The following is a 27,015-nucleotide window of genomic DNA, read 5'->3' on the forward strand; positions in this document are numbered from 1 at the left end:
CCTGAGTAATGCCAGGGGCCCCAGGCATGGCATGGCAGGCTTTGGATCCATGCCTCACCGATTCTCCTGTTCCTGGGCAAACTTCCTCAAGTGATGGAGGCATTTTTGAGCATCTGGGTGATCTGCCATCCTCCCCAGGAATTTCACGCTCTGTGTACTGTATCTAGGTTGGTGAGACCTGTGAAAAGTATTGCCATGTCATAATAAAAATGCTTAAAACATGGGGAAACACTATTTCACTTTAAGTACAAGTACCTAGTTTTAATTTTTTTTTTCAGATAATTTATTTAGAGATTCTTTCCAGTTCTTCAGTTCTAGGAGTAGATTATCTCCATTATCACCTTAGTTGTAAGAACTTTTCTCAGTCTGAAACATGAAGAAAACAAAACTAATATTTTGCCTGATTCTGATGTGAAATGTCTTATCAAATATACACTGGGAATATCTAGGCAGTTTATTTAGAGAGGTTAATTTGTGCTTTAAAAGAAAAAAAAAGGTTACACCCTACCTGGAACAGCAATGCAGGAGTTTAATAAATGATTATAGGGTGTTCTTGCATCCAAAATCCTCCAAATACATGTTAAGTTAACTAACTGCCAGGTGTTCAGTTACTAACACTGTATTTATACAGTAGTCCTTCATTATCCATAGTTACACTTTCGGAGGTTTTAATTACCAGTGGTCTGAAAATATTAAATGGAGAATTGTAAAAATAATTCATAAGTTTTAAATTGCATGCCATTCTGAGGAGTGTGATGAAATACCTCACTTCCACACTGTCCCACCTGGGATGTGAAGCGTCCCTTTGTCCAGCATATCCTGCCATTAGTCACTTGTAGCCACTACTGTTATCAGATGACTGTGGTGGTATCACAGTGCTTGTGTTCAGTTAACTCTAATTTTACTTAATAATGACACCAAAGCTCAAGGGTAATTGTGTTGGCACTTCAGCTATGCCAGGGAAGCCATAAACTGCTTCATTTAAGTGGAAACTTGGAAGTTCTCACTTTCATTAAGAAAGGAAAAAAATCGTACGCTGAGATTGCTAGGATCTATGGTACGAATGAATCTTCCATCCATAAGATTGTGGAAAAAGAAATTTGTGCTAGTTTTGCTGTTGTACCTCAAACTGCAAAAGTCACAGCCACAGTGAGTAGTAAGTGCTTAGTTAGGACAGAAAAGGCATTAAGTTTGTATAAGATATTGAGAAAGAGAGAGACCACATTCACACAAATTTTATTACCCTATATTATTATAACTGTTCTATTTTTTTTAGTTATTATTGTTCATCTCTAACTGTGCCTAATTTATAAATTAAACTTGATCATAAGTATGTATTAAGGGAAAACCACAGTATATACAGAGTTCAGTACTGTCTGCATTTCATGCTTCCAGTAGGGGTCTTAGAATGTGTCCTCTGCAGGGAAGTGGGGCTACTGTAATTCACTTCTCTCAGAACATTTTCTTCTCATACTTATTGGGAATATATGTACCCTATAACTTTGAAAGTCACAAAGTCCTTTTGTGTGTTAGCTTTCTTTGGCTTAGAAATAAAATGTAATTGAAAGTCATGCAAAAACTGCTTAGATAATCAAATGCTAAGAGTATCTGCTAGGTTCCTTTGAATAGATTTTTAATGATATACTTAGAATTATTAAATTTTCATAACTAGATACTTCCTTTGCAAACTTATTCAGATTGCAGGATGTAGAACAAAATTATGTTTAAGAAAAGTTGAGGTTAGTTTTTATTCATCTCTGGGGGAGAAGGGGAATTATAAATGTATCTTTGAAATCATGCCGTGTCTTACTCCTTCAAAAGCAGTCTCAATTTTCTGTTGAGATATAACCTAGTAATACTGTCCTCCTCATTTCCTGCACCTGCTGCCAGCTTAGACTAAAAGCTGGCTGGAGCTGAGCTTTCTGCTGTTCCACTCAACCCCGGAGGTGCTGCAGTCACTGTGATGCTGGAGAAGAGAGCCTCTCCACGTGACCAGCCTGGTGCGATACAGGAGGCAGGGCATAAGCTTGTCACCCAGTTTATTTGGGTCCAACTCAAGTTAATGTTCTGGTTGATTTATGCTGATTCCTTTGAAGTCACAAAGCCCACAGGTGACTCCTACTGTTCCCCTTCATCTGTTGGCATTCCTTGGCCAGGAGAGATCTGTTCCCTGCTTCATGTCCTCTCCCTTTGATTACGTTTTCAGCACCACCCCTCCGCCCCCAATCTATCTACAGATACCCAGCAGTCTGCTCTGCTGCTACTGGTCTGTAAGATTCAGATGTTTCTCATCCACTGGTTCCCTCAGTGTGCACTACAGAGGAAGCCAGCCTGTCAGAAGGAGGACATCCGTTTCCTTGGAGAAGTGGGGAGCTACACTAATACGGGCTGAATTCGTGCTCTCCGTATGAGTGCATTATTGAGTGTGCAGTCACAGCCCATAATTCAAGTTTTCATGAAGCATTAAACTGCCACTTGAAACGTGGAACATATTAATATTTTGAAACTATTTTGCAGAAGGAAGCTGTTTATTTAGATTCTGAGGTAGATGAACATATTAACTGGTTCCAACAAGAATATGTGAAAACAGAAAAGGACTGGAGAGAAGTTGATAGAAGGATGAGCCAGACTTTGGAAATAAGAAGAAAGTTGATCAGCAGCAGAACACCTCTGAAGGACATTCTTCAGATGTTTCCTTTCCTGAAGTGCCCTTATCAGGTATCTTTATTTGCTTCTAATACTCCGATTAGAGTGTCCAGATTGATTTTTCTCTTTCCCCTTGGAGTGGAGCGAGATGGTGGTTGTGAATCACAGTCGAATATGTGAGGCCCAAGGGGCTACCCCCAGGACTCTTTAGTAAGACTTTGGGATCATATTCTGATGATACACACTGGCTGCCTTCAGATTTAAAGAGTTCGCCCTCATTGGACACGTTGTGGAGCCTGGGACTCCACTTACTCTGGGGTAGTTTGACAGTGGGAAACAGTTTCCCTTTCATGCATTTAGACAATCAAGATAGTTATCAGAGGACTGTTAGTATATAATATTACTCAGAATCTATTTCCTTTATGATCCCAAGTCATTTCATAAAGTGGTCTTAAAACATACGACGTTTAATGGGTAAATTAAACAGTTTACCATTTAGTTTATTTAAAGTGGCCATTAAAGGGTCCTACTACAATTGTAGCTGTAGTATATAATGAAAAACTTGTCAGAGTACATTTCATGGAAGAATTCTGTGGGTGCAATCGACCAAACAGGAAATGAAGAGTTTCACATGCTTTTCTCCCCTCCCAAAAAAACTGAAGTAAGAATTTGCCTGCATATTTTATTTTAATAATAACATTTATAGCAAACATCTATGTGTTTATTATTAGTAGCAGGCATGCTCTCAATGCTTTACATGGATTGTTTTATTTAATTGTCTCTCTGTAACCCTACCTCATTTATTACTTTCTTTCTCCTTAATCTTTGGGTTGCTAGGAACAGTAATAGCTGATAGCCTCTGGCTTTTAGAAGAGGATGCCAGATTGACACATGTACAAAATATACATTCAAAGCAAAACCTGTCAAACAGATGGTCTATAAACTCCTTAAATGTGAGGAGCATGTTCCAAACATTGTAGTATTTCCCAAAGTACTTCGCAGAGTACTATGTGTAAAATACAAATGAAGTACTGATTTTTTTTTTTTAATGCTGAATGAGTTAGAGGATGGTTGGTGTCTTAGTCCATTCCAGATGCTATAACAAAAATACCATAGACTGAGTAGCTTAAACAATAGAAATGTATTTCTCACAGTTCTAGAGTCAGGAAGTTCAAGATCAAGACACCTGCAGAGGCAGTGTCTGTGAGAGCCCCTTTCCTCCTAGCTGTCACCTTACAGAGATGAAGGGGCAAGCTAGCTCTCAGGGGGCTTTTGTATAAGGGCACTAATTCCATTTATGAGGGTGCTGTCCTCATGACCTCATCATCTCCCAGTGACCCCACCTCCTGATACCATCACATTGCTAGGTAATTTTGGGGGGTGGGGGTTGCGGGACACAAACATTCAGTCCATAGCAGTTAGTAAGGCTGCTCTGGTCACTGATGCTGCAGCCTTTGAGGTTTTCATTGAAGTGCAGCCTACAAAGTTTTAGTGATTAAAGCAGATGAGCTACGGTTCAGCAACCTTTCAAAGAATCATGGTTGATAGTAAATGTGGGGTCCATTATAGCCTGAATGAAGGGCAGAGGGATTTCAGATCAAAGGCTGTCTGTCTCCTGCTCTGTCTAGGTCTCCCACCCTGGCATCTGTAAATCATTTCCTCCCATTCCCTCAGGTATTTCACCCTTTGTATCCAAAATGCAGGCTGAGGTATAGCTTTGGCAATGACTGTACTTGCTGAATAAAGTTGGCTCTACTTGTTGTTTTAAACAAAAGGTTTAAATGTTTGATGCTTCTTCAGGAAGTACCTCCCTAACTCAGCCTCCTGTGACTAGCTGGGATGTAGAATTTATAACACTCTTACTGTGTTTCTGAAAATAAAGCAAGCTTGACTTTACTTAGAAATCCAGTTAAGCGGGGAGGGTATAGCTCAAGTGGTAGAGTGTGTGCTTAGCATGCCCGAGGTACTAGGTTCCATCCCCAGTACCTCCATTAAAAAAACAAACAAACAAACAAAAACAACTCAAAAAATACCCAAATCCCTATAGGAGGACAGCTGTCCCTTCTTCAAACCTCCCCCATCAGCTATTGCTACCACCAGTGTGAAAACACCTGGTGACGTGCTTGGGGATGCAGGTGTGGTGGAGTAGAAGCAGCCACTGGGGGAAGCTGGTCCCAGGAGTTCACACAGACCATCCACCACCACCAGCACTCATCATTGCCCTCCTCTCAAAAAACTGTCAACAGGAAAATAAAAAACTTGAAAAATGTACTTTATGAGACTATCTAAAATATTATCAACTAGCAATTTGTTACTGGGACCCAGTGGATGTTGGAACTGACAAGCTGGAAGATGTTCTGAGGGACAAAATACCAAACTCAAATTTAAATGATTCCTCAAATTTTCCAACAAATCTTTTGTGATGCTCCAGTCTTCACCTTATTGAGAAACGATTTCAACAACAGAACAATAACACCAATGTAGCAATGTGCACATCTAGGGCTAAAATCTTAGTTTAGAAAAATCATTCTCCATTAAAAGGTACCCAGGGCTCTTGGGAAAGTAGCTGACTCTAAGGCTGGGGCAGGAAAAAACACAAGATGAGCCTGAAATATTGTGTAGTGTCAGAAATTAAGGACATGCTCACAGAATGTCAAAAAGACACAGGAGTCAGCTTGAAGCAGCTCCTATTGGCCAAATCTGGACAATCTGAGCTTTAATATAAATAATAAAAGGACCACATATATGGTCATTTGAGTAAAATGGAAATTTATTATTCTGTAGTGATATAAATAAATAAATAATTAACATGGGGGAAAAGAAAGCTATGCCTCAGAATAGAAAGCCAGTAAATTTAGAAAGAATGACAGGATTTGAAAAATCACCATTTGGCAACTATCATAGTAATATCTGATTCAGGCATGGATCATTAGTGGATGCTAAATCTTATGGATGAAAGTTACAGGAGGGACAAGATACTTAGGTCAACTAGAGTTACCTTTCTATAAAACACAACTATGAATAAATATAACATATATGTTAATTAACCTGGCAGAAAACATCTTAACCAAGTGATAAAAGTATCTTCAATGATGGGACAAATTACCATCTTCTCGATGGAGTGAGAAGTGCCAGCATTCTTGCCAAAAATACACAAATCATGAAAAAACATCATACAGACCTAGAATGAAGGACGTTCTGCAAAGTTATTGGCCTCCACTTTTCAGAAACATCGAGGAATATAAGGAAAGCTAAGGTGCTGTTTCAGACTGGAGGGGACTAAACAAACATGTCTAAATCTCACATGTGTTCCTGGATTAGATCCTGGACTTACAAAGCATGTGAGTGCAACAACTGGCAAGCTTGCATGAGGTCCTTGGATTAGCTTTTCTTGATTTTGATGGTTATGCTGTGGTTATACAGGAGAGTGTCCCTGCCCTTCCTAAGTACAAGGACTAATAATACACAATGAAGATTTAAGGGTTAAGAGGGCGTCATGTCTACAGCTCACTTTCAGATGGATCAGAAATGTTAGCATTTGGGGAAGTTGCATGAAGGGCACTTGTGAGCTCTATTTACTCTTCCTGCAACTTTAATATAAATTTGACTTTTTTTTTTTAAGTTCTAAAAAATTCCTAGGCTATGCACTCAAGATAGTGGGCAATATTTACCCTCCTTATGCTTCACTTCACATCTCCCTACTGAGAGAGGTTCTTTTTAGGGTGTTAATCTAGATTAGTGGTCCACTGAGAGTTGCCTGATAACAGAGCCACTGCACCTTTTCAAGAGTATGCATTCCAGTTTTCTGATAACTTAACTTTTGGACCTTATCTTTGGGCAATTTATGATCCACCAAAATATTCAAGAAACGATGAGACCCAGTGGGTAATATGTAACTGTTCTTTAGAGTTTTAGGAAAGTGATGATTACATAATTGCTACTTGTGTGGGTAATGAACAGTCTTTTAATACCACTCTATCAAAAAAAGTCGGGAGGAGGACAGTGGTGGTGGAATTCTCTGAAGAGAAGAATTTAGACAGTGGTAGGAAGAGGTGTTTTTGAGTAAAGGGGTTTCCATACAGGTAAACTGGTTTTGCTTTTATCTTGTAGTCAAACCTACACTTGAATTGTTTGTCACCCTTTGTCTCTGTCTGATCGTACAGTCTTTAAAGTTCTTTCTCCTTTAGGATACCATGGTTAGGTATTTTTTAAGGTTGGCTTTCTAAAATCTGACTATCATCTTCTTTTGCCTCCTGTTCGACACTGCCGAAACATACCAATGTAGTTTACCTAAAGGAATGTAAGATCCCATAATATTAGTGGGGGTCACCCAAACAGCCAAAATATGCATTATGTACTTTGTAACCCTCGTTTACTTGAGTCTGCATCCAGTTTTAATCCTACAGGCTTAGAAGTTTATCGTGTCCATTATCTTTTCTTATTCACTTAAGGCTTTCATTCTTTTCTCCTCCTCTGTCCTAAGTCTTCACTTCTGCACTAAAGATAATCAAATATCTAGTATATAGACTAGCATTCAAAGCTTAATATAATTCTAAAGAGTAATTTACTTCCTTACGTTCTATACATTAGCTTTTCTTGTAATCTTTTCCTTTCAGATGTTCAGAGAATTCCAGCTTCTCACAAGAACAGATATTTATAAGAAAACAAGGCACATTTTGGAATCCTATTCGGAAAATATACTGGCTTCTTTTTCTTTGGTGGACAATCCAATCAATATTGCATTGCAAGAAAAAATGAAACAGCATACAGATGAAGACACGTTGAAACGTTAGTAAACCTGGGGGATAGGGTAATCTGGTCTCCGTTATCTGTGTAATTCAGGATAATTAGGAAAGGTATACGCTGGTAATAAGTAAAAATTCAGTGAAACAGCATGTGGAAAAGAAAAAAAATTCTCAAATAGGAGGAGTTGAGGTATAGATTTAAAAAGTACACTCAATACTGTAAAATTATATTTAGGAAACTAATAACCTGTTAGTTTCGCACACAAGGTAATTTACAAACCACAAGGGTAAAGTACAACGAAATCATCCTGGCTGATGAGCAGAGTACTGAACTCTTATCTTCTGGCAGTGATCTGGAGGGCAGAACAGGAGATCTTGAATGTTTAGTAGAAGGGGATGTTGGTCAAAAAAATTAGTAAGGAAACACTGACCTAAGGAAGGCTAGTGTGTTCTCTGCAGAAGGTGACAATTAAAAAATCCACGTGTTTTTACACTTTGCTGACAGTTGTAAGAAATTAATTTTACTTGGACTGTAAGCATGTTTGCTTTGACAGATATGAAGATGACAGCCATGTGCTTACTCCTACCAGATGTTTTTGGGGAGGATCCCAGCCTTTTTGTCATTTTGAATGAGAAGGTATGTCAGTGATCATTGGTTTGACATTTCATATCTTTGTATGGTAATTTATTTGAAGTAGGTTGGTGGCCTGCTGTTTATTTACAAATATGCTTAATTACAACAAGCTCACTTATTGTAATATCTTGGTTAAATTGAGGCGCCTTGTATTATTCAGCTATTTCACACATCATGCAATGGTGACTCTATTGTAGTCTTTTTTTCAGGTGCAAGTGTCCACACCTGTGTTAGAAGTTAAGAACCCTTTCAACAGGGATGTTTGCGAATTTTCTCTGTATTTAGAAAAAGAGAGACTCATAAAGGTGGATGACTGTGTTACAGCTTTGGCTTCTCTCATAGCTGCCTTCCATGTATTTGGGATCCAGTGTCCAAGAAAACTGTCCCAAACCCTCAACTTCCTAGAGACACTGATTTTTGATGAGCATAGTCCATGAAAGAAAAGGAAAAGGAAGTAGGATTTCAATACTCAGTCACTTAATAGCATGCTAGATATTTGATCAGAATTGATCTCCTGGATGGCTGAAACTATAAAAAGCTGTTTTGATTTAGTAGAGGTAGATATTAGAAAATCAACTTGTCTCGTAAGATTCAAATGAGTATCAATGCCTTCTAACTTTACCCTTCCATACTTAAATTCTTTGTGAAGTTCTGTAATATACTACTGCTTAATTAAAGAGCTATTTTGAGGTCTAAGAGTTTCCAATCCAAGTTAACACTTTCAACGGGACATTAGATTTTAAAAGATTCTATGCTTCAGATTTACCTAAATCCTTCGTTTGGGTTAGGGTTTGGCCTTGCATTTAATGTGCCTACTTTTGAGACTTAATGCCCAGGAGCTGCATATTTGTGGCCTGGGGTTCTGCCTCTTTGGTCTGACATTGCTTGGAAACACCTTAAACTTGCACATTTTAAGAAGATGCACATACTCCCTGGTTCCTCTTTCCCTCAGCTGACCTGCCCCGGGGGGTTTGTTTCCTTGTCACTCCTGAGAACCAGGGCTGCTGCATTCCTGAGGTCTCCTCACTGCTGGCGGGTCTCACCGGCACAGGTTTTGATCATCTGTGACAGTGTTCCCGCCTTGAGGTACAGTGACATGCCTGGTTCCTGTCTTCCCACATGGTTTCTGGTTTTCCCTCATCTTGACCTCCGGTGTTCTCATCTGTCCTGGTTGCCCCTTAGGCTTGTTTGTCTCTGTAATAAGGAACTAGCTTTTCACTTCCAGGGCCACTTGGACCCCGGCTTCTGGTTTCCAGGTTAGGGCCCTTCCTCGACCTCCCTCAGGAGCCCCTGTCCTGGTGCTCACCCAGCCCACCGGCCCATGTTGCAACTCATCCAACATTACAGTTTTAAGGTGTCCCTTGCGGTCTTCATCACAATCTCATTGTTACTTAGTTTCGACAGAACCAGCTGGTTTAGAGGCTGAAGAATTTGAGTGGGCTAATATTGCATCACAATGCGATGGACATTTTTCCTGGGCTACTTCATTCAAATTAAATTTTTAAGTTTAAGAAGGGATTTATATGAATTATTAAAATATATTTTTAAAACATATATCTCTGAAAAATTCTGCAAAATACTATCTTCCTCTCTGTTCATTAAAATGCTTAAGTCAGTGAGATAAAAGAACAGACCAGCCGCCCACCTCGGCGAGGACTACTTCCCACTAACAAACACGAGAGTGGACGGGCAGAGTAAGTAACAAATCTGTACGTTTCACTTTTGCATAACTAGTCCCTATTCCAGTCATGATACAACATGCCTTTAGTTCCTTAGAAAATTTCTTTCTTGTCCCCTGATTATTCAAGTTGCATGATCTTATTCCTCTTCTCCCAAATGAATTTACCAAGTTCTTAAAGAGTCCTTTCCCTAGGAGGTCTGCAATCTCTATCTTGGCCTTGAATGAAAGCCTCTCTTTGTTCCTTTAGGCTCGGGCAGAGAGAGAGGGGGTTGGGCTGCAGGGAAACTGAAGAGAAGTCTGGCTCCAAACTTGACAGACGTGAGCTGATCATGAGGGCAGATTCACGTTAAGCTTTATTGTTTCTTTCAGTGATGTATCATTCTCCAGTGCCCAGCACGGCCGTGCTGCTTAGCGAATATTCAGTATTGCTTGACCAACCTGGACCTATTTTCTTTGGAGGATGGGGCCAGTGAATCTAGAATCTGAAAAATGGTGGCCTAGGGGTACTTTTCAACCTGCAGACAGGTCTCTATGTGGCTGGCAGAGTGTTTGTGATTTTTAAAAAATGCCTTTAGATGGGAAAGTCTTGTCAGCTTCCACATTCCCCATCCCTCCCTTTTGTCTTACCCCAAGTCTGCTTCTCTCATTTCAGGGACCTCCCTGTCATCATGGCTCCCTACTTCCCCTGTTCAATCTTATTAGACTGTATACCAGGGGTGGAATGGTGAGAGGTTTCCACTTCTTGCGGTGGATGTTCCACCCTCGTAGGAACACTCAATGCCTTGCTTCTAACATATAACATGCTTCCTAGAATGAGTAGATGTTTTCAGTAAGATATAAAAGGCTCTTTTTAAAAATAATACATGCTTTAAACTGGAAAGAAGTCCCCAATGGGTGTGAATCCTACTTAACAATAAGATTTTTTGAATTTTTTTTTTTGATGCTCTTCACATCATCTGGGACATAGTTTGACAAACAACTGCGAATCCTACAGATGCATCCCCACAGCTATCTAATGCCCACATGTTTGATATTGTTGCTGCTCTCATTCGCCCCTCCTATTTGACAAGCTTTCTCAAAAATCATACATACGTAAAAAAAAAAGTATCTGTAATTAAGATTTTTATTTCATTCATGTCAGGTATAACAAGTGCAACTTGAATGTACAAATTCTGAACAAAACATTAAAAAAAGTCAACAACGAAACCTTTTTTAAAGCAGATTCATGCAAAGAAATGAATGGGGCACTGCAGAGGTCATGGGCCCTGTTTTACCTTGAATTATGACAAATGCGAAGGACCACTAATAGACTTCCCACAGGGATATCAAGGGAATCCTACATGAGAAAAAAATGAGAGCAAAAGAGGAGAGAGGTGGAACTTTCCCCAGAATTCAGACAGCATGCTACAAACTTACTTTCTACTTTTAAAAGAGTCCTTGAATAAAAATCCAATCCTGGAATCAGAAGTTACATACAAAGGCTGATAAAACGATTTACCTTTTGTGTTGGAAATGCATTCTTGCAAAATAAACACTACCAGCTATCATCAGTCTATAGGTTATCAAGGGCTTTCATTTAAAGTGCATCTGTAGGCTTATACATTGAGGCGAACTGTTTTACAAAGAGTCTCCAAAACGGAGCTTTTTGAATAATTGCTTTGTAAAGTCGCCTCCCTGATTTTCGAGCATTTAGAATCTCGGTATTGATTGATGTTGCTCCCTCACATCTTGCCTCTTCAGGAAAATCTATATACTCTCTCTTCAGCCAATCCTGAAGAAAACCTTTGGGTTTGGAGGACCCTGCGAGGTCTGAGGCAGAGCTCTTTCTGGATTAGTGTTTCTATCGACAGAATGAGCCTTTCGTCTCTGAGAAGCACCACAGTTACTTCAATGCCGATTAGAGAGAAGCTCAAGATAATCTCATAAAAATAGTTCAAGATCAAGATCATACAAACAGCACCCCCTCCCCCCATATTCCTTTTTTCCTTTGATATCACTGGAGTCTTGTAAACACACAGGGCACCATGATGTGTGAGACTGATGCCATTCAAATACGTCACCTAATTTATTTATGCTTATATATTTTATTTTTCAAGTTCATTATTTATATACATGTTTTTGGTAATTATAGTAAAGATGCTGGTGAAAAGTAATTTAACATTTCATAATGGCGTGCAAAAGTAAAAACACTGATTTAAAGAAAGGTAATTTTTACCACTATTCATCCCCAACAGATTATGACAAGCAGTTAGGCAGTATCAGGACTTGCGAAGTTACAATCAGCATAATGCTGCAATTCAAAATATGGCACAGAATTAACAATACCGGTAACAGTCCCGCTGGCTAAATTTAGCCAGGTTTTGACTAATTTGGTTTAAGTTGAAGTTTGATTATATAAAAAGGCTCCTGAAAGTATTGAAAAAGAAAAAGCGTACATGAAAGAGAATTCAACAATGTTTACAAAATGCCAGAAGTTCTTACTCTGCCCCACCCCGACTTTGTCCATAAATAATTAATGAAGTCCCCCTTCCCCCCGACTCCCCAACCTCAAAAAGATTTACAAAGATAAATTTAGCTCAGTGAACAGAACCGAAAGATGACTGTTGTTAGACAGTACCTGGTTAAAAGCTCAAGCACTTTCGTAAGAATTCATATATATTGTCTCTTGAGGAATATAAATAATCTGATAGCATTGCTCTTTAGAGTTTTGGAGACTTCTCACTTAGGAGTTACAACTGTCTTTGTGCTTTGAATAAAACATGAGCTTTAAAGCAGAAAGCTGATGGTAGTCAGAATTCACCATCCTCAAAGTTCATTATGAGAGTTCTTCTCTGCGGCTTTGAACATCAGGATAGAATTGAAAATTTTGAGAGCAGGGCCCAACTTAATGCTCATAATTTTCACAATGTCTGTCTGGGTCATAAGCAGAAATGCTTCTCCATCAATTTGCTAAAATGGGAGGAAAAAAAAGATTGTGAGTTAATTGGACATAGAGTCGTGAAACATATTCAAGGTTAAATTATCAGCTGTCTTGTACATAGCAACACTGAAATGGCACGGACGGGAGTTCATGTGTACAAACAACATTTCCTGGTAAGTGGACCTTTCTTATCTACAACACCACCCACCCCCAAATGTGGACTGGGAGAAAGTCAAATTCATTGATCTGAAAAATCAGCCCATAGAAAGTGCAAGGAGCCCATATTTTTGTGATTATTCTGACATAGGCACTGAGTCAAGAAGAACTTGGAAAAATCTAGAATGCCCCAAACCCAGTTCTTATCATGGCAGGTTTTATTTTTTTATTTATTTTTATTCAAGTATAGTCAGTTACAATGTGTCAATTTCTGGTGTACAGCACAAGGTCCCAGTCATGCATACACATACGTGTATTTGTTTTCATATTCTTTTTCATTAAAGGTTATTACAAGATACTGAATATAGCTCCCTGTGCTATACAGAAATTTTTTAAGTCTAATTTTATATATAGTGGCTAACATTTGCAAATCTCAAACTCCCAAATTTATCCCTTCCCACTCCCTTTTCCCCAGTAACCATAGGATTGTTTACTATGTCTGTGAATCTGTTTCTGTTCTATAGATGAGTTCATTACTATCCTTTTTTTTTATATAGATTCCACATATAAGTGATATCAAATGGTATTTTTTTTTTCTCTTTCTGGTTTACTTCACTTCGAATGATCTCCAGGTCCATCCATGTTGCTGCAAATGGCATTATTTTATTCTTTTTTTATAGCTAAGCAGTATTCCGCTGTATAAATATACCACTTCTTTATCCAGTCATCTGTCGATGGACACTTAGGTTCTTTCCATGTCTTGACTATTGTATATAGTGCTGCCATGAACATTGGGGTGCATGTTATCTTTTCGAATTAGAGTTCCCTCCATATATATGCCCAGGAGTGGGACTGCTGGATCATTAGGTAAGTTTATTTTTAGTTTTTTGAGGAATCTCCATACTGTTTTCCATAATGGCTGCACCAAACTGCGTTCCCACCTGCGGTGTAGGAGGGTTCCCTTTTCTCCACACCCTCTCCAGCACTTATCGTTTGTGGACTTTTGAATGATGGCCATTCTGACTGGTGTGAGGTGATACCTCAGTTTTGACTTGCATTTCTCTGATAATTAGCAATACTGAGCATCTTTTTATGGCCTGTTTGTTGTCTGTATGTCTTCTTTGGAGAAATTTCTATTCAGATCTTATGCCCATTTTCTGATTGAGTTGTTTGTTTTTTTGATGGTAAGTTGTATAAGCTGTTTGTACATTTTGGAAATTAATCCCTTGTCAGTCACATCATTTGCATATGTTTTCTCCCATTTTCTTATGTGCCTATTGGCCATTTGTACGTCTTCACTGGAGAACTACTTGTTTAGGTCGTCTAGCCATTTTTGGATTGGGTTGTTTGTTTTGTTTGAGCTATTTATGTATTCTTGAAATTAAACCTTTGTCAGTAGCATCATTTGCAAATATTTTCTCCTATTCCATAGGTTGTCATTTTGTTTTACCTATGGTTTCCTTTGCTGAGCAAAAGCTTGTAAGTTTAATTAGGTCCCATTTGTTTATTTTCTGCTTTTATTTTTATTGCCTGGGTAGGCTGCCCTAGGAGAACACTGCCAAGATTTATGTTTTCTTCTAGGAGGTTCATTGTATCTTGTCTTATATTTAAGTCTTTAAGCCGTTTTGAGTTTATTTTGTGTATGGAGTGAGGGAGTGTTCTAAATTCACTGATTTATATGCTGCTGTCCCGTTTTCCCAACATCACTTGCTGAAGAGACTGTCTTTTCTCCATTGTATAGTCTTGCCTCCTTTGTTGAAGTTAAATTGACCGTAGGTCTGTGGGTTTATTTCTGGGCTCTCTGTTCTGTTCCATTGATCCATATGTCTGTTTCTGTGCCAGTACCAGGCGGTTTTGATTACTCTACCTCTGCAGTATTGTCTGAAGTCTGGGAGGGTCATTATTCCAGCTTCATTCTTTTTCTTCAGTATTGCTTTGGCAATTCTGGGTCTTTTGTGATTCCATATACATTCCAGTATTATTTGTTCTAGTTCTGTGAGAAATGTCCTGGTAATTTGATGGGATCACATTAAATCTGTAGATTGCCTTGGGCAGTATGACCATTTTAACAATATTGATTCTTCCAATCCAAGAACATGGGATATCTTTCCATTTCTTTAAGTCATCTTTAATTTCCTTAATCAGTGTTTTGTAGTTCTCCATGTATGTCTTTCACCTCCTTGGTCAGATTTATTCCTAAGTATTTTATTGTTTTGGTGATTTATTGTATTGTTTATTGTATTTAGTTATTTTAAAAGAGATTGTTTCTTTACTTTCTTTTCCTGCTATTTCATTGTTAGTATAAAGAAATGCAACTGATTTCTATATGTTAATCTTGTATCCTGCTACCTTGCATGGCAGGTTTTAGAATGAGATCTGAGTAAGTACATAAATATTTGTGGCTATAATCAAAGGAATTCAGGCAAACACATCAGCTACATGCTAACATTCAAAAAAAAAAATCAGCTTTCCACCATGAAGAAAAGAAAACTGCAATAACATTCATTTTTGGAATGGCCATAATTATTCTTCAAATACAGAAGAAAAGCAATTACTAACAAGGGCAACCCACAGTGTAGCTGGGGAACATGAGACTCGTGTGAAGAGTTGTAGACTGGTTCTCCTCCACCTTGGGTAATTGTAAGACACATCTTTCCTCTCTCTGGGTCTCTTCTAAGACTAAACGTCTATGCTGTACAGAATAGAATGCTGTGACGTTCCAAGATACAACTCTATGAAGATAATGTCTCACTTCATGGGTACAGCACAGGAGTAGTCTTCTTGTATAATTTTCAGCTCTTAGGGAGTTCGACCACCTTAAAAAAATAAATTCACTTCTCTGTTTTCTCATTTTGTACAAAAAGCAAAACACACTTTTGCTCTCAGCCTCAGAGTACGTAAGGAACCTTGGCAGCCGTGTGGAATTAGGGATTGAACTGTGTCCTTCCCAAATTCATATGCTGAAGAGCTCATCTCCAGTAACCTTCAAATGTGACTTTATTTGGAAGCAGGGTCACTGCATTGTCATCAGTTAAGGTGAGGTCATACCATAGCAGGGTGGGCCCCTAATCCAAGATGACTGCTGTCCTTATGAAAAGGGGCGATTTGGACACAGGGAGACAGACACATACAGATAGAGGACAACGTGAAGACAACCAGGGAACACCATCCACAAGCCGAGGAGAGAGCTTCCTCCTGGCCCTCGGAAGGAAGCTACTCTGCTAACGTGATGACTTCTACACTTCTTCAGATGTCTGGCCTCAGAATTGGAAGATAATAAATTTTTGCTGTTTAAGCTGCTGGTTTATGGTACTTTGTTACAGCAGCAAACGAATCCTACCCTAAATTCTGTATTCAGTTCACTAAATAAAGGCTAAAGTAATTAAGTAGCAGTTTCTTGAAATTTTCCTCTTTCCTCTAAAAATAAAAACCTATAAATCTAAATTGCTTAATAAATACTTAATCAGGAAGAACTAGAGTCATCTTATACAACTCCAAGTAACAACTTTTTTTGTGGAAAAAAATTGCTGCTTTTCAGCAAGGAAACATCCTACTGTCATAAACTCAAAGTAAAGACATTGTGATGTTAATTTCTAAGTGTAAGACAAGGTAAGTGACAGCCATGAGAAACCAGTTTCTATTGTTTTCTGGAAACATTTGCTGTGGTCCCATGTGCTTGTGCTGTGACAGCCTTCTGAGAATCAAGGCCAACAAGAGAAGCAGATCTATTTACACTTCACTCAACCCAGGCAGACCGTGGGAGAATGAAGGGTCTGATGGAAGTCTTCTGAGTCATTAACAAAAATGTCAACTCACACACCGGCTCCCAAGGAGCTCACTACAAAGATTGAGCGGTTTATTACAACCTTGGACCCTACTGAGTCTTCTTCTGAGACTGTAGGAGTTTAAAGTGACAGATGACTGATGAAAAGGAACATTCAGAAAATTACAAGGCTGGGATCTGAAAGTTAGAAGTGGGATGAGAAGGATAAATTTTGGTAGATTATTATTTTTATGGTTACCCTGGGAAGGCAAAAATCATCTTGCAGCTAGAGTCAGTGTATTACATACACGCTGCTCTGAGGTGGGGCCATAAGGATGAGCCTCCACTGGAAAGAAGTAAACAGTTCAAGAACTTTCTAAGAACAGGGATCACTGCAGTGTATTCCTGGGTTTATTTTTTGTTTGCTTTGTAATGCATATAAATTGGTCTAACTCCAGAGATTAAGTATCTTGCTAACGTCCCAAAACTCTGAAGGAGGATTTTGAACTTGGGGGTTTCTTGCCCAAATTTCATTATTCTTTCCACTGTGGACTGACGGTTCTTTTTACAGTGTTTTAACTCTGCAAATCACAGCGACATGCTCTTTGAATGTCTTTCTCAGAGTGTAAAGGTATGAGTATATTCACCCAATAAAAGCTTACTAAACATCAATTATATTCTAGATATTCTTCTTGGGTCTGGGCATATAACAGGGAATAAAACAGATAAAAACAAAAGCAAGTAAGCAGACAAAAATTCCTTGTGGAGTTTACCTTCTAGTAGTGGGAGACAGACTGTATAAGCAAAAGCCATAAGAACAAATTAATTAGTAATTCTAAAAGCAATTAGTGCTATGAAGAAAGCGCTGGTTGGGGAGGTGAGTGGGCAGTAGGGGCCGGGACGGATGTGTGGTGGCAGGTGGCAAGTTGAAGGAGGACATTCAGGGTAGGATAATTGAGAGGTGGCGGCTGAGTAGAGGGAGTGAGCCATGTGAACATCTGGAGGGAGAGCACCAGGCAGAGGGAGGAGACAGAGGGAGCCTGGATAACATGTGGAACAGTGTATAAAGTGGGGGAACAGAGTGGACCAAGAAGTCCAGTGGTCAGATTGTAGCCCTTGTGAGGATTTTGGCTTTTGCTCTGATTTAACTACCTGAAAAATCTCAACAGAGGAGTGGCATGATTTGAATTACGTTTTAGCAGCATGACCCTGGCTATGCTGGAAATAAATTATAGGGGAGCAGAAATGGAAGCTGGGAGGATGGTTAGGAGGTTACTGCTTTAATCCAGGTGGGAGATGATGGTGGCTCCGACCAGACAGGCAGTGGTGGAGGTGGAGAGGTAGTTGAAAGTCAGAATCCCTGTATGTTTTTAAAATACACTTAATAGGATTTTCAAGAGATTAAATGTGGTGTGAGTAAGAGAAAGAGAAGTCAAAGATGGTTTCAAATAATAGCCCATCCAAACACCTGCACTTTGCCTTTTAGAGATGACTTACAAGATTTTAGTTAGATTTGTTTCTGCTTTACATCCAGGACCCAAAACCAGTGCTTGCTCACCTTGTGGGACATTTGAGAGCAAGGATCGTGTTCTATTATCTCTCAATTAACCTTCTCACCAGGGCATTACACGAAGTCACATACACATGGTAGGAATTTAACAAGAGTTCACAGGTAAGTGAATAATGGGATGAATACATGAATGACACATGTGGACAGAGAACATTCACTGACTCATTCTTCAAAAGGATCTGCCTTTGAGGATATTTGGTGCCTGAGGAGTGTCTCCAAAGATAATATGAAGAAAAAAATTACTCAAAAAATATCATCTAAATTTGAATCTTAAATAAATAGAGCAAATGTATATGGATTGTCTAGAAGCAACAGAACCAAAAATAGAATTTATAAAATTGATGGACTAGAAATTTATTTTTAAAACTGTTTCATCATTTTCAAAGGTAATGACTACAGGATTCTTTCAAAGAAAGAGCAACAGCTCCCTGCAGGGATCTTAAGTCCGCTCAGGGATCAGAAATTGAGAATAATCCACAAAGACCCTTACTAGGCCTTAAGGAAAGAATCTCCAAACCTGAGTAACTGCAAATTAAAGATCGACTAGGAGGAAGCTAGAACACTTCTGAAATAAAAACATAAATCATAAAAAGGACGATGAAAACCAGATCCCTGTGCATTTTCACAGGCGTCCACCTAAAGCATAAATGATGTCGAGGAGCATAACGACACTGGCGACCAGTGGCTGGACTCCTGGCTGTCCCGACACTCACACTGCTCTTCAGCGAAAGTGTGCTACTCTGAATAGCAGAGGCTAAACACAGGCGCAAACGAGGTGTATATGCTTCTGACTGCAGAGAGCAGGGGCTGCACAAAGCCTCCTGAGATGACTCAGTCCTCGTTCCACCTTCTGGGAGCCACACTCATAGAGGTAACTGACCGTTCTGCTTGGAGGAGCTGACAAGCAAGTGGCTTATTTTTAAAGGTCTCTGGTGAAAAGAGCCTCCTGCTGTACTGAGACAGCACTGCTTGTAGTGCAAGTCAGAAGTCAAATTTGTTCTAATGCTCCACAGAGGTGGTATCACTATTAACCATCCCCTGTATGAACATTTTGGATAAGCAGATGAAAACAAACTAGTAAAATAATCTTCCAACAGCAGATGGTAATGAGTATCAGTTAGTATAAACATCACTGAGAAACGTGTAAGATCTAAGGGATTGTTTTAGTAATAATGGTGATATTAATTATAAGCATCGACTGAAGTTAATCTTGGTGTTGTTAAAATGATGTTTGAAAATAAAATAATGGGAACTAATTTTACCCTATTAAAAATGAAACATTGCTTACTTTCTTTGGTTTCTTTCTGTGCTATAAAATATATAAATGCATGCTATTAATTTTTGTGTTCTTTTTTTTTTATAATGAGTTTAGTGCTACTGCTGCAGGGCATCCTAAAATGGTACAAATGTTTCCTTTGCATCTAATCTTACACAAAGACATTTTTATGCAACTGATTAATGCTGCTTGTTAGACAGCCTGGTATCAATTTGTCAGTTTCAACATAACCCATCTCCTTCTTCCTCTGCCAATTCAGAACATTTCACCACTCACTGCTTTTCAGTGCATGGTCCCCATTAAGTACCACACTGCAATTTAGTGGAACACTTACTTCATCTTTAAATACCTTTCCATGTTCTTCACATCCAGGTAAGCTCTGTATGAATTCTGACACCTGTTAATAATAAGATCAAAATTCCAGTTTAAAAAAAAAGAAGCCAAGATCTAAAAACTAAATGTGATAGACAGGTTCAAAATATTTAACCTGTATGTTTTCATTGTTTCTCTCAGAATAATTTCTTCTCTTTTAGAAAAAAAGGCTAAACCCCACATGCATTCATGTTGCCTACTCCTTAAGTCAGTACTCCTACATCTGATCCCTGGCAGACAAAGAAAAACACACCTCGTCTGTGCTCCACTTGGAAACTTTACTGGCAGGGATGCCGGCTACGGTTGGGAGAAGTTTGCTCTGCTGCTCCCAGCGCAAGGGCAGACACGGGATCGGGGACTTAAAGGACAGAAAGACAGCTGAGCGACGCTGTGCCTGCTGTATGCTGGGCTCTTCCCGGGCACCTGGTTGACAGAAACAAACAAGAACTCACTTTCTGAAAAGCAGCCAAAAAAGCCCACAATGGCATACGTCTCCCCCAGTGAGTGTCAGGGATGCTATGTAAAGCATTGTTTCCTTTCAACATGACATCCATTGAATAATTATACTCTTCTTTGTCCTTATTGAAAGTTGTCATAATTATCAACCTAAAATTCAACTGACATGTTTGCTGTATCTAACCCATGACTGAAGATACGCATCATTAGTCATTCAGTGTTGCCTCTTTAACGCTTCAGGTAAGAAATCTGCTTCCGAGCTTTAGTGACAAGGAAAGTAACTCTCACCTCAGAAAATTACATTTGTTTCCCTTTCGGCTCTAGATGTCCTAAAAGACCCAACATCCAGCCACTGTGATTACTCTGTACTTCTCTCCTTTTATCTCAGCCCTGCTTTATTCTTCTGTATTCTTTTTACTAATCACATTGACTGTTTTTTATTCAACAGTATTTTTCATCCAATATATGCAAAATTTATCATTTCAATATATAATCAGTATAAAATTATTAATGAGATATTTACATTCTTTTTTGTTCTAATTCTTTTTTTTAATTGAAATATAGTCAGTTTACAATGTGTCAATTTCTGGTGTACAGCATGTTTCAGTCATACATATACATAAATATATTCATTTTCCTATTTTTTTCATTATAGGTTGCTACAAGATATTGAATATAGTTCCCCATGCCATACAGAAGAAACTTGTTGTTTACCTATTTTATATATAGTAGTTAGTATTTGCAAATCTTGAACTTCCAATTTATCCCTTCCCACATCGACTCTTTAAATTTAGCCAACTTAATTGTTTTGAAAGGGGATGGGAAATTATTGCAATAAAAATAAAACAGCAGAAAGGTAAATGCCTTTGTCACTCTTCATTTGTGAAGATCAAAATTAAAACTACAGAAATTTATTTATCTGCTAGTTCTTCTGACTCCAAACCTCGTTTACTCCTTCCTACTCTCCTAAAACATCCATTTTCTAGCAAATGCTTTTTTTGTCCTTGGGACTCTTAGAGCTTGTCAATCATTATCTCCTTAAGATCTTTAGAACAGACTTTTTTTTCCTGGAAACTACCTACTCAAAGCCCATCAGAAGAAATGTAACTCCTCCTCGTCACTCTCCCACCCACCAGCTCAGCTACACTGGTATTTAAATTCCACCACAAATGTTGGTCACCTCACTACCTAGTTTAGACTTTTGTACCTCTAAGAATATTTCAAACTTTGTTTCCTTGATGAGTAAGATGTACAAAAAGCTACATAAATCCTAAGTGTAAAGTTTAGAGCATATTTGGAAAGTGAACACAAGGCATCCACATAACCAACACCCAGATCAAGAAACAGAATGTTGCGGCACACCCAGAACCCCTTCCGATCACACCCCACCAGCGAGGGGACCCTTCCCCTGACTTCTAACGCTGTCACTTCTTTCACCCTGTTTCTGAATTGTAGTTGGATGAAAACTTGGTACCTGGCTTCCTTCTCTCAACAGGGTTTGTGAAATTCATCCACATTGCCACAGGGAGTTGTAACTCAGCTGCTCTTGGCTGATGTTTTTTCATTGTTATGGATATGTCACAATTAATTTGGAGCTGATGGACATTTGAGTTGTTTTTAAATTTTGGCTATGACCAACAGTGCTTCTAGGAACATTCCTGTATGTATCTTTTCTTGAATATATGTAAGCATTTCTGTTGCATATATACTGAAGAGTGGGACTCTGTGGTTACAGCGTTTGTGTACGTTAAGCTTCAGCAAATTCTGCCAGTTTTCCAGAAGAGTTGTACATTACACACCCACTAGTAGTGTAAGCGTGTTCCAAATGTTCCATATCCTCACCGACAGGTGGAACAGTCTCTTTTTCATTGTAACCATATTGGTGGGTGTGTCGTGGTATCACACTGTGGTTACAACTGCATTTGTCTGATGACAGAGTTGACCGTCTTGTCCTGTTCACTGGCCATATGGAGATCCCCTTTTGTGAAGCACTTATCTATTTTTATGCTCATTTTTCCATCGTGTCATCTTGCTGTTTGTTGTCTTATGGATTTGTAGAAGTTATCTCTATATATACTCCGGGTAAGAATCCTTTCCTGAAACTATGTTTTAAAAATATCTCCTCCTACTGTCTTCTTTTTACTCTTTAAATAGGGATTTTTTTTTTTAAACCAGAAGTCCTTAATTGTAGGAAAGTTTAATTTATTAATTTTTTTCTTTAATGGTTACTACTTTGGAAGAAATCTCTCAGTAATCTTTGCTTACCCCAAGGTCCTGAAGATAGGCTCCTCTGTTCTTCTCTAAACACTTGGTTTTACCTTTCACATTTAGATCTACAATCCATCTCAAATTTACTTTTGTGCACGTTATGAGGTAAAGATCAGTATGTTTTCTTTCACATGGATTTTATTGCCCAGCCATAATTTAATGAAAAGACCAACCATCCTTTTTCCCCACTGTACTGCAGTGGCAGCTTAAACATAAACATAAATCTGTGTTTCTAGATTTTCTATTCTGTTCCACAGGTCTCTTTACATGAACCCCCAGATTTTAATTACTCACATAAGTGTACTATATCTGTGATCTAGGTCTTCTTCAAGGTTGCCCTGACTATCCTTCTCCCTTTGCATTTCCAATTTTAGGATCAGCTTGTTAAAAAAAAAACGCTAGGATTGAGCTTGGGATTACAACTGTAAAAACATCAATCTGGTAAGATAACATCTTCACGATATTGAGATACTGAGCCTTCCAATCCAAGAACAAGGCATCTCTCTCCATTTCTTTGGATCTTCTTTAATATCTCTCTTCAACCTTTGTCATTTTCATGTAGAGGTCTTGCATATCTTTTGTTAAATTTATTTTTATGTATCTGATGCTTTCTGCCACCCATAAGTAGTACAGTTAAAAAAATTATTTCCTACTGTTCTATTGTAGTTCTTTAATAAGTTTTCTCTTAAACTAGCCTAATCTAAATTTGAATTGCTCTTAACATTAGAGAAGTCACTACGTTGAATTAAAAAAAAAAAGTCTGTCTTACTGGAGCTAGCACCCACTGGTCCTGGTGCTGCCTGAGTGACCTCATATAGAGAAATGTATCTGTTCCCCATAAAAATTTTCAATTCTTCAAAAAATTTTTTAAAAAGCCCTCATGGTCCTCTTTCCACACTTCACGCAACGAATCTCTTTATAATTGGTTTTAAACTGCCCAGAGTTCAAGATATTTTTGTTTAGCATAAAGATATTTTTGTTTAGCAAAAATTATACTCAAATAGTCCCAAGAGTTTATCAATTATTTGAAATACAGTATTTGTAAATCTTTCAGAAGATAGGCTTATATGAAATGGGAAGATTTCTGGTCCCACAACAGCAAAGCAACAGTACAACAATGGTCTACTTTACAACTTGTATTCCGACTGGTTGCCACATAGTAAGTATCAGTCTATTCCAAAGCCGTAGACTTTGTTGACACTTGGCACTGTTTACTTCTTCATTATAGCTCCATTCTGTTTATTCTGTTCTTGCAAAAATTGTATTATTCACAGTTCAGTTCTAATGCTCCTACATAATTATTCCTTAGAAAAATAACAGCCATTCTAAAGGAATGACTAAAACCCCTAAAGGTCCTATATTTCTGGTAGCGTTTGCATGTCTTTGAAGCTGATATTATAAACAGGCCTAGACACACATACCACCACATTCCTTCCTAATGTCAACTTTGCATCCTTTACAGTAAGCTCCCTCTTCTCTTGCTGACTCTTTCGTGCTGACTGATGTCCTGATGGCCAGTGCTATTTTCTCATGAATGGGGCAGCTGTAGCGTCTGCCAACCACAGAACATGCCACCTCTCCTCAGAAACACAACAGTGTGTTAGGTATGATCCCAACCCAGAAAGGACAGAGAAGGCAACCTCCTCTGAGTGGATACGTATTTGATCCCTTGAGTTGCATAGAAACGTGACTCCAGGTTTTTGTCTTAACGTGTGCTATAGACTAAAATAAACGCACGTAGACATCAACTCAAGTAACTGGCTCAGTGAGAAGAGTAGGAGCAGGTTTGCACATGCACAATGGGCTTCAGACAAGGTCTTGTATTCAGGAAAGTATTTCAGCCATCATCGTTCTACTAGGGTCAGATTTCTCACCACCCTCCTCTCAAATGATTTACTTGCATGAAAAATTACACTTTAAGGAATCCTCTGTATTTTTTGAAGTTTCCCGAAATGGAGATTTACCAAAGGAATATGGTCAAACTTCTCACTGCTCCCTCCCCCTGACCCTCTTTCCTACTGGGAAGAACACTAATTGAGTGGCCAGCCCTCCAGAACTACCCCAACCAAGATAAGGCCTTGGGAGCAAACAGTCTGCAGGGCAGAGCAACAAGAGAGATGGAACCTGATTTCCCGATGCTGCTGAGTACCATTAAATCCCAGAGCACCTACCTTTGAACTTCCTCGATGTCAGAGAGAAATAAACTGGGTTTACCTTACATAAGCCACCCGTAAGCATTTTATGTCACACACGCACACCTAGTCCCAACTGCTACTAAGGTTTACTGCAACAGCATTTGTAACAGTGAGAGGAGGGAAACAACTAGCCTAGACGCCCAACACAGACTGGTTCATCAGATGACGCTGTGTCCATCCACAGAGGAAGTATTTAATATTACCTTGTAATTACTATAAATATTTGTGTGAAAATGGCTGTAATATTATGTAGTTAAAAAACTGAGGGTTACAAAGTAGTATAATATTTTAGATATAAAATATCCACTCCCCCCTAAAGATACCAAAATTCAGAAAATGTGGTAGAAAATACATTTATAGAAAAATCTTGATTTTCTTCTTTTTAGTTCCCTGTATTGGCTAATTATTCTATAATAAATGCTATTTTGACAATGAATTATGTAAAACCAGAAGGTGATCTTGAATAAGCTACTTACTGTTACTCAAAAATAATAACAAAAAACGGAAGCCTCACTTTGGTGACTTGGAAAGTAATTTAATGCATTTTTGGAAATACATTATTAAAGCATCAATTGCTGGACTGCCTTAATATCAAAGGCAAGAAAATATTAGATGTGAGTAGCATTAAAGAAATGACTTTGTGGATCTTTGTATGGTTTTTACTGCTACTTCACCTGTAGACAATTATCAAACAAAGAACACTTTTTATGTTGATACTTAATGAATGGATAGTGAAAGGCCTGCCTCTACAATCTACAATCAGTATTTATTATATGGAAATCATTCAGCAATTATTTATTCAGCACTTACAATGCATTAGTAACTGCAGAAGGCTACACTGATACCGCATAGCCGTCTTAAAATGAAGTTTAATAGGTAATAATGTAGTTGTCCATCTGCAAATACAAATGTCTCTCAATTCTGGTTGAGAACAGAGGTATTAAAATTCTTGATCTGGTTTAGGGTAGCAAAAAGTGAGGCAGAAGATCAACCATCAAAAGAAGACACATCTGATAAAGGTGATCCTGAAGAAATATATCCTCCAACGTTTCATGTAGAATCAAGACAATAAGTCAGATCAGGGAACACCATCTAAACCAAACATGGAATCTCCTAGTGGAAAGAGACATCACATCCTCACTACCATGGAGCAGGGAAGCTGCCTCCCACAGGACTGTTCCCATTCAGACCAGCAGAACCACTGCGTGGTAGGCTGAGCAGGATGAGGAAATCCCAGAGAAAAGGAGACATACTCATCATGCACCCAGCTACTTGCAGGCCTGGATTCCATTCTACTTCCTATTTCCAAGTCTGAAAGACGCTAAATCACAAGCCACTGCATGAATTACCACAGACCACTTGTCCTCACCCATTCCTATCCCTTTAAGCCAGTGACAGGAATGAGATCAGAATCTCCAACTGACTAGTTTCATTTTAGTTTCAAAACAATACTAGGAGGTAGCTCTCCTTAAGATAAGGAAAACACACTGTGAGATAGGGGCAAAGCCCAAAGCCATATTGTGAGGCAAGGGATGTAGTAAAAGTGACTCTGGATCTTTTGTCTCCTAATACAAAGTCATGGTCATGGTCAAGAGGGTGAGTTTAATAAGAGTCTGATAAACCTGGATTCAAATTCCTGATCTGCCACTGACTAGCTCTAAATTTGACCTAAATCAAAGTTAACAGGATCACTGCAAAGATTATATGATATTTAAAAAATGCTTACCCTAGTGTCTAACATATAGTAAAGACTCAGCAAATGGGAGAAATGATTCCATCTTAAAAGAAAGGTATGCTACTGCGAGTGTATTGGATATAAAAAGGCAAAAATGAAAAGGAGTCAATGATCCTTTCAGGCTAATATTCCATGAGTCCATAAAACATGCTCTTAATGTGAAAGGAAAAAAAATAAAGCCAGAAGAAATGGGATACATCTGCCAACCAATTTTTTTTTTAATGGATTTACTAACTGATGACTAAATATAAAAGGATGAACAATTAACAGTGATTGGGTAAAATAAATGGATCACAGCATCAAGGAATGTGGATAAAATTAGCTCCAAGATACTAAACTCAGGCATGAAAAATATTTGAGGATCATTTCAAGGTTAACAACCAAAATAAAAACCAACTGCTATGGAAGCAAAAAGCAAGCCTGAGTTTTTCAAGTGAGAATCTAGCACCTTACAAAATGGAATTCAACTCTTTCTGCTTATCAGCACCCATGAGAGAGCAGGTTTACAGGAGGGCAAACAAAATCACACCTTTCCCAGGAACATAAGAGTTCAAATTTGAAGGCCAATTTATAGACTCCTTTGTTAAAGGGCCTTCCT

General features: G+C 38.5%; 2 protein-coding genes across 7 annotated transcripts in view; one reads left to right on the forward strand and one right to left on the reverse strand.

Moving 5' to 3' along the window:
- SAMD3 (sterile alpha motif domain containing 3) overlaps nt 1–19,719 on the forward strand; it is a 53,062-nt gene extending 33,343 nt beyond the window's left edge. Inside the window, exons 7-10 of one of the 2 annotated variants that reach the window (XM_074368383.1) lie at nt 2,518–2,718; nt 7,263–7,434; nt 7,946–8,028; nt 18,502–19,719. In XM_074368383.1, the coding sequence (XP_074224484.1) occupies nt 2,518–2,718; nt 7,263–7,434; nt 7,946–8,028; nt 18,502–18,558 (513 nt within the window). In that variant the 3' untranslated portion in view covers nt 18,559–19,719. Of the gene's footprint in view, nt 1–2,517; nt 2,719–7,262; nt 7,435–7,945; nt 8,029–8,234; nt 8,722–18,501 lie in introns of those variants that run through there. The other variant, XM_045524640.2, reaches the window with a different exon arrangement.
- Nucleotides 10,812–27,015, reverse strand: part of L3MBTL3 (L3MBTL histone methyl-lysine binding protein 3) — a 108,744-nt gene continuing 92,540 nt past the window's right edge. For all 5 annotated transcript variants that reach the window (XM_045524515.2, XM_074368382.1, XM_074368380.1 and 2 more), the window contains 3 exons: nt 20,017–20,186; nt 19,726–19,788; nt 10,812–12,655 (listed from right to left, as the gene is read on the reverse strand). In XM_045524515.2, coding sequence (XP_045380471.1) covers nt 12,512–12,655; nt 19,726–19,788; nt 20,017–20,186 — 377 coding nt within the window. In that variant the 3' untranslated portion in view covers nt 10,812–12,511. The remainder of the gene's footprint in view (nt 12,656–19,725; nt 19,789–20,016; nt 20,187–27,015) is intronic.

Source organism: Camelus bactrianus, chromosome 8 (genome assembly GCF_048773025.1).
Source record: "Camelus bactrianus isolate YW-2024 breed Bactrian camel chromosome 8, ASM4877302v1, whole genome shotgun sequence".
In the NCBI taxonomy this organism is placed as follows: domain Eukaryota; kingdom Metazoa; phylum Chordata; class Mammalia; order Artiodactyla; family Camelidae; genus Camelus; species Camelus bactrianus.